At 36.5% G+C, this 13,471-nt stretch overlaps 1 protein-coding gene across 3 annotated transcripts in view; it reads left to right on the top strand.

The window, feature by feature from the left end:
- Positions 1–13,471, top strand: part of ak5 (adenylate kinase 5) — a 136,645-nt gene that overhangs the window by 51,267 nt on the left and 71,907 nt on the right. For all 3 annotated transcript variants that reach the window (XM_077200161.1, XM_077200208.1, XM_077200183.1), the window contains exon 6: positions 4,247–4,438. In XM_077200161.1, the coding sequence (XP_077056276.1) occupies positions 4,247–4,438 (192 nt within the window). The remainder of the gene's footprint in view (positions 1–4,246; positions 4,439–13,471) is intronic.

Consider the following 13,471-nt stretch of genomic DNA (forward strand, 5'->3'; position numbering starts at 1 on the left):
CTCTGTTCGGGGAGGAGTAGGAGACGCACTTCTGGTGAATCCATGCTTTACTCAATGTTGAGGGTCCAGTAATCTGTCACGGTTGGTGCCTGTAGAGAAGCGCACAGCAACGGTGTTGGAACAACAACAGCCTTTAAATATTAATTAAAACAGAACACTTAGAAGATAAACTTGCAACACAATCACATTGTTGTGAAAAACCAAAACAGAGCATAACTGTGACAATTTCGGAGCGGAAATTGATTTCTTCAGATCAAAATAAGAAGCAATGTTCTTATGAAATGCAGTGGAATAAAAAGTACATTATGCCTTGGAATGTAGTGCAGTAAACTTAAACATTTCAGAAAATAAAAATACTCTGTCAAAGTACAGATACTTGAAAAATGTAAATTACTTTGCTAAAGACCATAGAGACTTAGTTTTTCGGTTGACTTTGTTTGTTGTTTTAGTGGCCTTTACTGTCAAATTAATAAAATACTGTGTGCTCATAATGTTTTTCTTTCTTTTCGGCACTAAAGGGCCTTTGCTAATGTGGCATTACAAGCTCGGGGTTGCTCAACAACCTGTTTTCTGAGTGCAGTTGGCATGTATAGCACAGATTTTTAACTGAGAGCAAAATACTAATGTTCTGCACTGACAGGAATTAGCAACACCTCAGCTCTGTTTACTTAAAATTCTGTCATGTTGTCCCAGATCTCTGTGAAATTCATACATGTTTGGAACGACATGAGGGTATTTTCATGTTTGGGGGTAATTATTCTTTACAATAGTTGGATCTAACAATAGGTGAAATTTACAGAAGCATGACAATGACTGACTGGAATGAATGAGGTGGTAAAAAACAAACGGAAACTAGAAGATAAAACAGAACACTATTAATAGATTTTGAAGATTAGCAAAAGGGTAAATCCGCAGAGAGACAAGTGAGAAGAGCGGGACAGGAGCATTTCTCAGAGGGTTATGATCACAGATAGATTGGCAGTCTGTCTTGTGTATTAGCCTACACATCAGGAGGTATAATTGACGGGGGCTCTGAGGGTTCTTCTAGGTGCAATACCATTTAAAACAAAACGTCAGATAGTTTCTAACCACCCTAAGGGACTGCACCATTTTTATCTTCACTTCATGGCGTCCCACGAGACCTCATCCAGCTTCTTTTGATTTAGCTTGCACTGCTTTAGGAATTGATTCAGGATGAATCAGAATGTGCTTCAAAGGAATCCAGAACATCTGACCTTTTTAATACAGTTTGTATAAAGACCTTTCGTATAAAGAGTTCACATGCTCAATGTCACAAATGAGAAAAGTGACCTAAAAATATTGCAGAAAATCACATATATCTTAATCTTTTATTTCTTTTATCTTTTTTTATCTTTTATTTTAAGCCATTTAAAACACTTGCTAAAAATTCTACAATTTTGTTAATTTCCACATTTGAATTTGAACATTATTGGCTAAGAGCAGCTTATATATTCTGCTAACCTGGGGTGCGTTTTCCAAAAGCAATGTTAGCCAACTATGGTCGCAAGTTCTGTCGTTCAGCATAGTTCAATAAGTCGGTGTTTCCCGAAATCATCGTTCTAACAAACATTCACAAACAGCATCTCAAAGTTGTGTGGTTGGAACGACAGCTCTCGACCTGTGGTTAGAAGCATTGTTTCTTGTTTGCATGACATGGACTTAATAAATCCTTCTCTTGAGCAAAATAAGCTAGCTGGCATTCATTAGAATCTGTATCTTTTATTTAGAATACATACAAATGTAATTTATGTCTTTTAGTTTGTCAAGATATTTAAAGCACCGTTTTTGAAGAGTGCGCATGTGAGAACGAGCTCTACCACGTAAGAACGAGCCTATGATTGAATCTGGAAATAAAGAAAAATAACAGAAAAATTAAAAATAGTCCTCAGATGCCAAGTTCGTAAATTATAGCAAAACATCTAGAATTAATTAGATCTTAAACAGATTCATTAAATAAAGTTATTACTCCACCACGTGCGTGACATTATTAACCAACATGGTTGAACGACCAAATTGCGACAGTACGGTTTCGGGAAACAGTCGTGACTGGCTAGTTGAATTCTTCAACGATGCATCGTACTATGGTAGTGAACCAGCGAGTTACGTCGTTGTACGGGAAACGCACCCCAGGTTCCATGGAAGCAAAACAGTTTATCTGAAAAACCAACATAGCTGTCATTTAGCATAGCAAATTTTAAACATATTATAATTTAGATAATCATTTATATATTTACACATTTCATTAAGTGTAAAGTTTCCTTTTTTTTTCAAACAATGATTGACCAATTTTTCCCACCTTATCAGTTATCAAATTAGTTGACCTTTACTGATAATGTGACCTCCGGTATATCCAGATCTGTCCGTTTTTAAAGATAATTGGAGTGAATGGCAGGAACAGATTCTAGTTTAAATGGCAAAAATATATATCACTGTCATGGTTTCACTGACATTTCGCCTGCCATGCTTCTGTTGAGAAAATCATCATGCTGTATGCTGACAGGCTTTAAGGCATTTATGAACTGACATTTTTAGCCCCCCCCCCCCTCCATTGACTAATTAAGTACACATTCCCACAAGGCTTCCCAGCAGGCAACTGGTTAAGAGTATGGCAGTGCCTTTTGAGGTCATCATTTTGTTAAGACTTAAAGCACATAAACTGCTGCCAGTCTGGCACATTGACAAAGGATAAAAAGCCCTTTCAGGTTTTAGTTAAAGCATTCAGCGTTTTGTCTTTTTTAATATTCCTAGTTTTCAATTAGTTGAATGACAAGCATAGAAACCCTCAATTAACGTTAAAAAATATTTAATGTAATTAACGCAGCATCCATTTTTTGTGTCATCCTTTGGTTAGCGTTATTATATGACCATGCTCTAATTCATGCCAATGTTTTTAAACATTTCAAGCGTGACAAGACAAAAGAGAACGCACCAGAATAGAGTTATTTTCGTACTATTTTAATGACCATACACAAAAACAATTATGCCAAAATGTCAGTTTTGTTGAGTATCCTCATAAGAGCAGTCTTAAATTAGTTAAATAAAGTCTTAAATAATGTGAAGAGTTGTGAGAAAATGGGACGTGTGAGATGATATCGCGTCATGTGCAGCAGCGGCAGGCCTTAAAGTGACAGCAGCCACTAATGCTGTCATTAATGTTAATCAAATAACAAAGGTAACAGAGAAAATAACTCGCTGCTTTTGACTAAAGAACTTTTGTAGATTTAATAAGGATTTATCTATATTTAATGTATAATTGATCCAGCGCAGACTTTTTGATAACTTTATTAAATGTCTGTATATTTCCTACCTGTTAGGCAAATATGACATTTATTATGGGTTAATGGGAGGATTTTTTTAAGTAGACTTAAATAAAAAGTTGTTCTATTTTTTGAAGCCTAATAAATGTTGTTAAAAAAATTTATAGGTTTCAATTACACTGTAATGTTGAATGTCTATAATTAATGTATTTTTTTAAAAATTAATTGAGACATCAGTAGCTGTATCAGTGAATACTGACCAATTAAACAAATATTTAAAATAAACGGTCTATGTTGTTTCTACATTAATTTGGAGATTACCGTGAATTTATTACATTATAAAATATATTAAAAACTCATAAATCACAGAATCTTTTTTAATTGACTGACAGCACACACGCACACACACACACACACACACACACACACACACACACACACACACACACACACACACACACACACACACACACACACACATATAAACATTACCATTGTTTAAACGGCTTATATGTGGATGTGTATATTGGAAATCAGTTGTGTTATCAACTCAGTCTTTTTTTTATAACTGTTTAAGTGTCAGTAAACATAGCACCAACTCTTGTTTTTTAAATTCTCTACCATATTTGTTTTCAACTGAACAATATTGGTGTGCACAATAAAGACTTCAATGTATAATAAGACTGTGTGATATATCTGTAAAACCTCAGTCATACGAAATACTGAGCATTTCCTGTGGTTTCATGTGTGAATGTTAAGACTAAGACACCTAATGTATGCTTATTTGCGTCTCATGCGCTAGACGTATGAGCTCAGAGTGGCACTTAATAGCTACATCTTCACAGATCACAACAGCCACAAGTCACTTTGAACTTGACTGCCAGAAGGTGAATGAGCCCATGAATATACACTTGAACTGAGACATTACTAGTTAAGAGACACTCACCTCCTTTGTTCTGTCTCTGTAGATCTGTACTCCAGACCTGGTGGTGTTTCTGGCCTGCTCTAACCAGCGTCTGAAGGAGCGTCTGGAGAAGCGTGAGGAGCAGCAGGGTCGTCCAGATGACAACCCTAAAGCTATCGATCGACGCTTGACTAATTTCAAACAGAATGCCATCCCCCTGGTCAAATACTTTCAAGAAAAAGGCCTCATCATCACAGTAAGGAATATTTTTGAGTATATTACTCGAAAGTTAGTAAGACTCAAATGGGAGACTTGGAATTGGATAGGATTTCTTAGTCGAATAATATATTGACAGAATTTAAGAGAAAAAGGAAGTACAATTTAGCATACTTTTAAAGAGTACTCATTACAGAAATAATATACTTTAAAAGATTATACTCCAGTGCAAACTGAACATAATGTTTTAGTACACATATTAAATGACAATACATTATAGTTTAAAGTCACATTTAATTCAGTTAATTTAAAAGTAAAGTGTAGCCTACTGTGAATGTACTGACAAGCAATTATGCTAAACTAGAATATATTTCAATGCCATTTCTATGGAAACTTGTATGCCATATATTTAAATTTGTAATTACACATTTATAATGATGTACGCAATTTAGTACATTTAAAATATATTAACTTTACATGTAATATCAAACAACACACTACAGTTATAATTATTATCAAGTACTTTACATGTGCTTTAGTATGTTAGTCAACACATGTGTACTTCATGTGTACTATAAGTGTACTTCTTTTTAACATGACAAAAGATTATTAAAACATTATGATTTAAAATGTTTTAAAAATAAAGTAAAACTTTAATTTGACTTTTGCAAAGTGCAATTTTTTAAAATGTACTTATAGATGTTAAACAGTCACAAAACTATACTCTCTTTAAGTACACTCAATTAAGTAGCCTTTTAATTCAGTAATATTATATTAACGGCAAGTACATAATGTATTAAGCACACTTATAGTTCACACAAAAACTCTGTCATTTGTTTGCCCTCATTGTTGCTCCAAAGCCATAAGACTTTTGTTCATCTTTGAAAATCAAATGAATATATTTTTAATTTTGTCCCTCCATTCAAAGTCCATTACACCTAAACTTTCATTCTTAAAAACGTTCATAATGACATTGTAATACTAATCCATATGAATTAAGTTAAATCCTGACATGATCGCTTTATATGATGAATATATTTAATTTAAGCTTTTATGCACATACAAACATTGATCAGTCTTATTAACATTTAAATATTGTTCATTAAATGACAAGGACTGGATCTGAAAAACTAAACCTGTTTTTAACCATTTGTAACTTGCAGAATACCATTTAATGCATTTTGCAATTAAGGCTGAACACAGCAATTGCAGTAAATAGAGCCATACATTATTCCTATATTAAAAGATACTTTATAAATGTGTTCATTAAAAGTGCACAATTTCAGCCTATGGGGTTGATAATGTCGTGCATCGTGTGGATCATGTCCATTTATCTTGCAAATTAGTGTAGATAATGGCATGCATCATATGGATTATGTGCATTTATCTTGCATATTAAACTGGTATCATTTGACATCTATAATACACCTGCGCACATTTCAAGATTGATTTCTGGCAATCCCAGCAGCATATAGACCACCACATCATCACAGTGCTGTCAGTTTCATTAAGACATGCTCTTTATCACTCTGAGTAATTAATACAGACAAATAGGGTGATCTGGGACAGGGCGGAAATTATAGGCAGTTAGATCCAGCATGTGTCCCAATGATCCCAACGGAGTCACGTATTTAACAAGTTGGAGCTCTGTTTAGTTATTAAACAAAGGTGATGAGGATGAAGAAATGGGTTACATTTTTTTTAATCAGGACTTCAACCAGGATTTTTCAGGAAACATATAAGATTTAGGAGATGCCTATAAAAATACAAGAAGCCAGGGAATTGAGAAAGGAGAAATGCAATAAATGTCAAATCAAAGTTTCGTTCTGAGGGTTCATTTGGGAAATACCGAATGTGTCACTTCGTACTTTATTATTTTCCGTCTTAAAAATTGCCTGTAAATGATGGCTGTAGTTCTAGCGCTGATATACTGCCTCCCTTCCTGTTCTGCTATGAACAGACAACATTTCAACATGATGGTCTCTTAAATAAATCATCAGGAGGGCCTGAGGTTGCCCCCTCTTTGCAGACTGGCTCATCAGGTCCTCTTGTGGACCCCAGGCAAGTGGGAACCAGTGGGAACTAGAATCTGTGAGCAGATGTCCTGTCGAGGCAGGGGTTGAGGCCCGTGGAATGGAGACTCCACCCCGAGACTGTGGAGATGATTTGGATGAAGTTTGGCCAAGCTGAAGTAGATCTGTTTGCTTCTCAAGAGACTATCCACAGGTGTGGCCGAGGATGCGCCTATATGCCTTTCCCCTGGTTGCTCTACTTCCGGGAGTTCTAGAGAGGGTCAGGTGAGATGATATCAGTCTACCATTGGTAGCCACATTCTGGCCGGCCCTAGTCTGGTTCTCAGATCTTGTAGAACTCCTGGAAGGTCAGCCATGGGAAATGAGGGGAACCAGCTCTTAGGTGTTGGTCTCTCAGCTGAGGTTGTTGAGAGCATCCTAAACTCCAGCACTCCCTCCACGAGGAAACTAAATGCCCCGTCCATGCTTAAGGTGTTGTCAGGTGTTAAAACGGCGGCCATATCTGCCTTCCATGCACTGTTAAGCGATGTATCTCTGGGGAGGCACAACTTGGTTGTGCGTTTCCTTCGTGATGCATTGAGGATGAGGCCTGCAGCTTGTGTCAGGATCTCAGCCTGGGATCTGGCTCTGGTTCTGGAATGGTTAACCCCTAATGGTTAATGGCTCTATGTGATCTATGGGATCTATGTGCATAGGTCCTCCTGGTTGAGGAAGGCGGACCAGCTATTAGTGTGTTTTGGGTCACATTGGAAGGAATCAAAGCAGACAATTAGTAAATGGATTGTCGAGACAATTTCTACAGCTCACGAGGTGGGCGGTTTGCCTACATTTACATTTACATTTAGTCATTTAGCAGATGCTTTTATCCAAAGCGAAATACATTTGAGGATTAAACCAAGCGAGTCATCATGGAGAGGCAAAAACAACGCAAGAAGTGCTCAGAATACAAAGTTCAAACATTGCTCAGAGTAGCATAAACCAGACAAACGAAGATTTCAAGAAAAAGGTTTTTTTTTCTTTTTTTTCTTTTTCTATGTTAAGTGCTCACGGAAGAGATGAGTTTTCCGAACGAGGGTGGGTAGGTCATTCCACCAGCATGGAACCGTGAATGAGAATGTTCTGGACAGTGATTTTGTGCCTCGCTGTGAAGGCACAACGAGCCGTCAATCCTTGGCCGATCGTAGGCTTCTGGTAGGGATGTAGACCGGTAGGAGCGAGTGAAAGTAGGAGGGAGCTGAGCCGGTGGACAAACTGTAAGCAAGTGTCAGTGCCTTGAACTTGATTCGAGCAGTGAGTGGTAGCCAATGCAGGGAGATGAACAGCGGAGTGACTTGGGCTCTTTTGGGCTCGTTGAAGACAAGACGAGCAGCAGCATTCTGGATCATTTGTAAGGGTTTAGTTACACATGATGGAAGACCAGCTAGAAGAGCATTGCAGTAATCAAGCCTAGAAATAACCAGGGCCTGGACAAGAAGTTGTGTTGAATGCTCAGTTAGGAAAGGCCTGATCTTCCTGATGTTGTGCATTGCAAACCTGCATGATCGAGCTGTCTTTGAAATGTGGTCTGTGAAGGTTAGCTGGTCATCAAAGATTACTCCAAGATTTCTGACTGACCTTGATGGGGTGATTGAGGATGAGTCTAGCTGGATAGTGAAGTCGTGCTGTAGAGACGGATTGGCAGGGATTGGCCTACGCCTCTGCTGATTAGGGCTCATTCTACTAGGAGTGTGGTATCTTTTAAAGCCCTGTTATCGGGGGTTTCTCTACAAGACGCCTGTGATTCTGCAGGCTGAGCCTCCTCACACACATTTATACAATTTTATGGCCTGGACCTCCCTTCCATGCCAGGATCATAAATTCTCTCATCCTGAGTTGTGCCTGGACAAGTTTCACACCAGACCTTGGAGAGCTTTGAATGTGATGTGAAGTACCTTGTATTGCATACAGAATCGAACGGGTAGCCAATGTAATCTGCGTAAAACAGGAATAATGTGTGAGGATTTGTTGGAATGTGTGAGGATCTTAGTTGCAGAGTTCTGAATATATTGGAGATTATTTAAAGTTGTAGTGGGTAAGCCAAATTAGAGAATTACATTAGTCTAGGTGGGAAAAAAATGAAAGCATGAACTAGGGTCTCAGCATCATTGATATTTAAGAAAGGACATAAACAAGCAATATTCCGGAGGTGGAAAAAGGCAGATTTGGTAAGTGATTAGATATGAGGAGAGAAAGATAGGGAAAAATAAAAAATTATACCAAGGTTTTTAACAGTGTGGACAGTCGAACTAGGAAACCAACAATATCAATATTTTCAACACAGAGATTGGATGTAAATTTAGGGGGACCAACCAGAAGTATATTTGTTTTATCAGTGTTTAGTTTGAGAAAATTACTGGTCATCCATAAATTTATTTCATTAATAAAAGCTGAAAGCGATTAGGGAAAGGCAGTGCATTGTCAACTAATGTAGAATGGATGTTATTGCTATAATGATGGATAATGTGACCTAAGGGAAGCATGTAAATGATGAAGAGTAAAGGCCCAAGAACAGAACCCTATGGAACACCATGTGAGACAGAGGCAGTAGTGGACTTAGCCTGATGATAGAAATGTAATGCTGATGGCCAGACAAGTAGGAAATGAACCACGACAGGACAGTTCCAGAAATACCAAGAGCAGAGAGCCATGAGATGAGAATACTGTGAGAAAGGGTGTGAAATGCAGAGGAGATGTCAAGGAGAATTAAAGTGCAGATGGAGCCCGTATCAATGGTCATAAGAAGATAATTTACAACCCTGAGGAATGATGTCTCCGTGCTGTGGAGAGTGCGAAGACCTGATTGAAAGCATTCATAAAGTTTGTGTGATGACAAATAGTTGTAAAGTTGAGCAGTGACCACTTTCTCAAGCAGCTTTGAGAGAAATGGAAGATGTGAAATTGGTCTATATGTCAAATGGGGTCGAGGCTGGGTTTCTTTAAAACAGGGATGACAGCCGCATTTTTGAAATCCTGAGGAACAAAACCAGTGCTAAGTATTTGGAAGATGAGAAGTGAAATGGGCAATGAAATTACAGAAGCACACTTTTTAAGTAAGGCAGTTGGGCCTGGATCAAGATAACATGAAGATGAGTTTGGTGCCTTCATAAGCTCTGAGATATAGGCTGGGGTGGGAGGGTCAAAGTTAGTGAAAGTGCCAGGAGTGAAGGCAGAGAGAAGATCCTCTGAGAGGGTAGGATAGGACATAGACAAGGAGAGATTTTATATACTATTTTATCTTAAAAGAAGTGTAAAAATGACTCGCAGATCTCAGATGAGTTACTCATGTCAGGTGCAGGAGGGTTAGTAAGTTTACTGACTATGGAAAACAGTGTTTTAGGTCGAGAGGAAGCATTACTAATAAGGGTAGAATAGCAGCTAGAGCGTTTTCTTTTAGTGGTGTTCAAGGCGACTGCCAGCCGCTTGCAAGATGCGAAGTTCAGGAGTAGATCTGGGACATGTGTGTGTTGAAGGTACAAGTCTACTTTTAAGGGGTTCTTGAATATCAAGGGCAGTGAAATGGAGCTATTGTATGTGGAAAGGTATCAATAGAGCTAGTATCTTCAGTAATGTAAGAAAGGTGAGTTTGTACAGATGTGGAAAACAGTAATGGATTCACAGAGTTAAGATGGATTTCAACCTAGGGCAAGGAAGAGGCAATTCACAGTTTACTAGTTTAATTCAATGAAAAGATCAGACAGACCATTTTGAGAACCAGGCACAGAAACGTGGACGATAGGAATAACAAGCTTTAGAGTTGAAACGAAAATTTTGAGAACTAAATCTCATGTCATCTCTTGACTAAGTCAATCTCATAAAAAATCAACAGAATTTACTGAAATGCTGTTGTGGTAGGCATGTGATGTTGTGATGATTTTTTAAATATCCAAGTTCATGAGCTTGTGATAAGCCTAATCTGTCTACCTATGCATTCTTAAGCACCTCTACTTGCTCACATTTCAGTCGCTTGTGTGCAGCACAGACTGCCATGCCACAACAACTGGAGAAAAATTACATTTAATCTTGAAATAATGAAAAACGAGAGCAAAGCATTCATACTCATTGAAGCAGAGTGGATCCTGTTCTCTCTCATTTCAGATGATATGCCAGCATGAACAGGTGTTTGGGGATACAGGTGTGTGATATACCTCAGGAGCACGGTTCTCTTTCACAGCGTGCTGCCTGCATTGATCCATTCCCCCCTCAAATTAAGCATTTACCGGTGGAGATGACACACAAATATTACTCTTCATAATCATACTACCATTGGGAAGCCCACTGGACCAGGAAGAAGGAGAGAGTAAAACTTGTTCTGCTGTTCTCCCCTTGACATCAATTCTATATTCACTTCCTGTTTAGTACTGCAGCAGGTTGAGCAGATTTAATTAACTGATGGTAGATTGACAGCCTGAGTGTTGTGTGGACTCCCGAAGCGCAAGGCCATCTCAGCTGAGTGTAAATAAAGCTAGATTCTGACAGCTCGAGTGACAGCTCAGGCTGCAAATTCTTCAGCGTTTGCTGCACTGCCTTTACTGGTATGGATGAAGGGATGTGTGATGTGAAGATGGGCACATTTCACAACATGAGCTTAACAAACACTGACTGAAGCCATTGGATTTGTATCATTCCTTTTTTAAAAGTGACTTTTTAATATATTTTTGCTCCTATTAGCAAACTAATACCTTTAAACTAATAGATATCCCCATACTTTCTCACTTGATTGAGAATTGCAAAAAAAAAAAAAATTGTATTACAAGTTTTCTGAAGTGTTATGTTTAAATATGCAAAAGATGCATTATCTAATTAAATATGCAATCATTTGCATACAAAAATAGGATAAAGCCAGTTTCAAAGTTCTTTTAATTATTATTTTTTTTGGACATATTAGAGTCAAAGGTTTTTCAGACCTCTTTTTATCACTCCATAAATCATAGAATACTGTCAGAATATAAACGAAACAAAACATTTTCACTTTTTTTAGGAATAAAATGTTGTATACAATCAGGCTTAATTATATAAGAACAAACCATTATGTAAAAACCTTCAGATTCAGAATATAGATAGGAATAAAACTGTAAAGTTTGGTGTATGTAAGTGCTGCTGAAGTAGAGATTTCTGACTCTAGGATAGGAGAAAAACTCATTTTGAGAAAACGACCTTTAAAGATATGTACTGCAATTGAAATCTACAGACGCAAATAGATGTATAGTGCTAACAAATGCATTTAAAATGCACTTGGCGTTTTCTTTCCACTAGTCTGAAAAAAAAGCACTTTATGAAAAGCTAAAAAGCCTAAAATCTCAAAATTGACAAATGCATGTAGTGTGTCACCTTAAAATATACTTATTCTACTTTTTAAAAGTTTCAGGTCAATAAAATATATAAATAAATATATATAAATATATATATATATATATAAATATATATATATATATATATATATATATATATATATATATATATATATATATATATATATATATATATATATATATATTAAATGAGTAGTTCACCTGAAAATGCTCCATCATTAATAGGTAGTTATATATATTATACATATAGGCCTACTTTTATTAAACAAGGATGCATTAAATTGATCAATGTTACAAATAAATGCTGATCTTTTGAACTTTCTATTCATCAAGAAATGCTTTAAATGTATCGTGGTTTCCAAAAAAATATTATGCAGCACAACAGTTTTCAACATTAATAAATAATAAGAAGAAATACTTTTTAAACATCAAATGGTTATGAATGATTTCTGAAGGATCATGAGGCACTGAAGACTAGGAGTAAGGATGCTGAGAATTCAGCTTTACCGTCACAGGAATAAATTACATTTTAAAATTTGTTTAAATAGAAAAGAGTTATTTTTTGCTGGTTGGCTCTCATGACTTCCTCCCTTGATTGATAGTCCTAAACTGAATTTTTCCTACAAAGCTGTAGGATTGCTGTCGGATCCAATATAGTTTTTAACTGCCTCATCCTTTAATAATAACCTTTTTTAATCATATTTTTAACGGTTTGCCCTAAATATGCTGAAATGATAAAGGATCAGGTTAAAAATCTCATTCGCAAGGTTGGACCTACATTTTATACTTGTCATTAGTTCTTCTGGTTTTTAGAATTAAAATGATCTTACTTTCACTGTATTATCTCACTATGACTCTGCAATGACTCGATGGGAGTTTCTGATCAGTGTTGCTCCATGTATGTGACTGGTTGTGTGTTAATGTGTCAGGAGTTTAGAATGAGCCATTTTTGTTGCTTAGTTTCTATTATTGGTCATTTTTCCTTTGGTGCAATGTTCAGAAAGTTCATTGCACATTTTGAAAAATGTATTTCTCATGATAGGAGTCCTTTAAATATTTCTCTGGTTGCAAATTAAGGCTTATGTAAAACCAAGGCGTTATAATCTTTGATCAAATTAAAGCATTTAATTGGTTGGGTTTATTAAGTGTAAACATTGAATCAATGCTATATGTGAGGTAGTTTTTAATAAAATGTGTTGATGTGGTATAAAGTGAAGAGGCTTGTGTTAAATCTGCTGGCATTTCAGATGGCTAATGTGATTCAGAAGAGATGACTTAATTAATATCATCCATCTGCGGCACCACAAGCACACTGCAATAATCAGGTGGAATAAGCTGTGTGACATTTCTTATTAATGCGAATTTACTTCTTCTTTATAGGAAAGCCGAACAGTTCACATTTTAACAGTGGTTTTTTTTTTTTTTCAAACCTCATTCAATCCAAAGTTTGTTTGGCTAGCACTGGCAGTTCACCATAATTAATTATGAACCATTATTTGGCTTTATTTATAGTCATTCAGAAGTTTTTATTCTGGCAAAATCAATTTTTACAAGCATCATAATCACAAATATAAATCTCATGTTTTCTCATATCTCTGTCACAGCTGCAGTGCACATTGCAGCTATATGGCATTTTTTATGTTTATGAATCACAAATATATGCATTGTCAATGGTATTGTTTCTGTGGTGTG

This window comes from Siphateles boraxobius, unplaced genomic scaffold (assembly GCF_051911475.1).
Source record: "Siphateles boraxobius isolate OS27281-9 unplaced genomic scaffold, OSU_SipBor_1 1, whole genome shotgun sequence".
In the NCBI taxonomy this organism is placed as follows: Eukaryota; Metazoa; Chordata; class Actinopteri; order Cypriniformes; family Leuciscidae; genus Siphateles; species Siphateles boraxobius.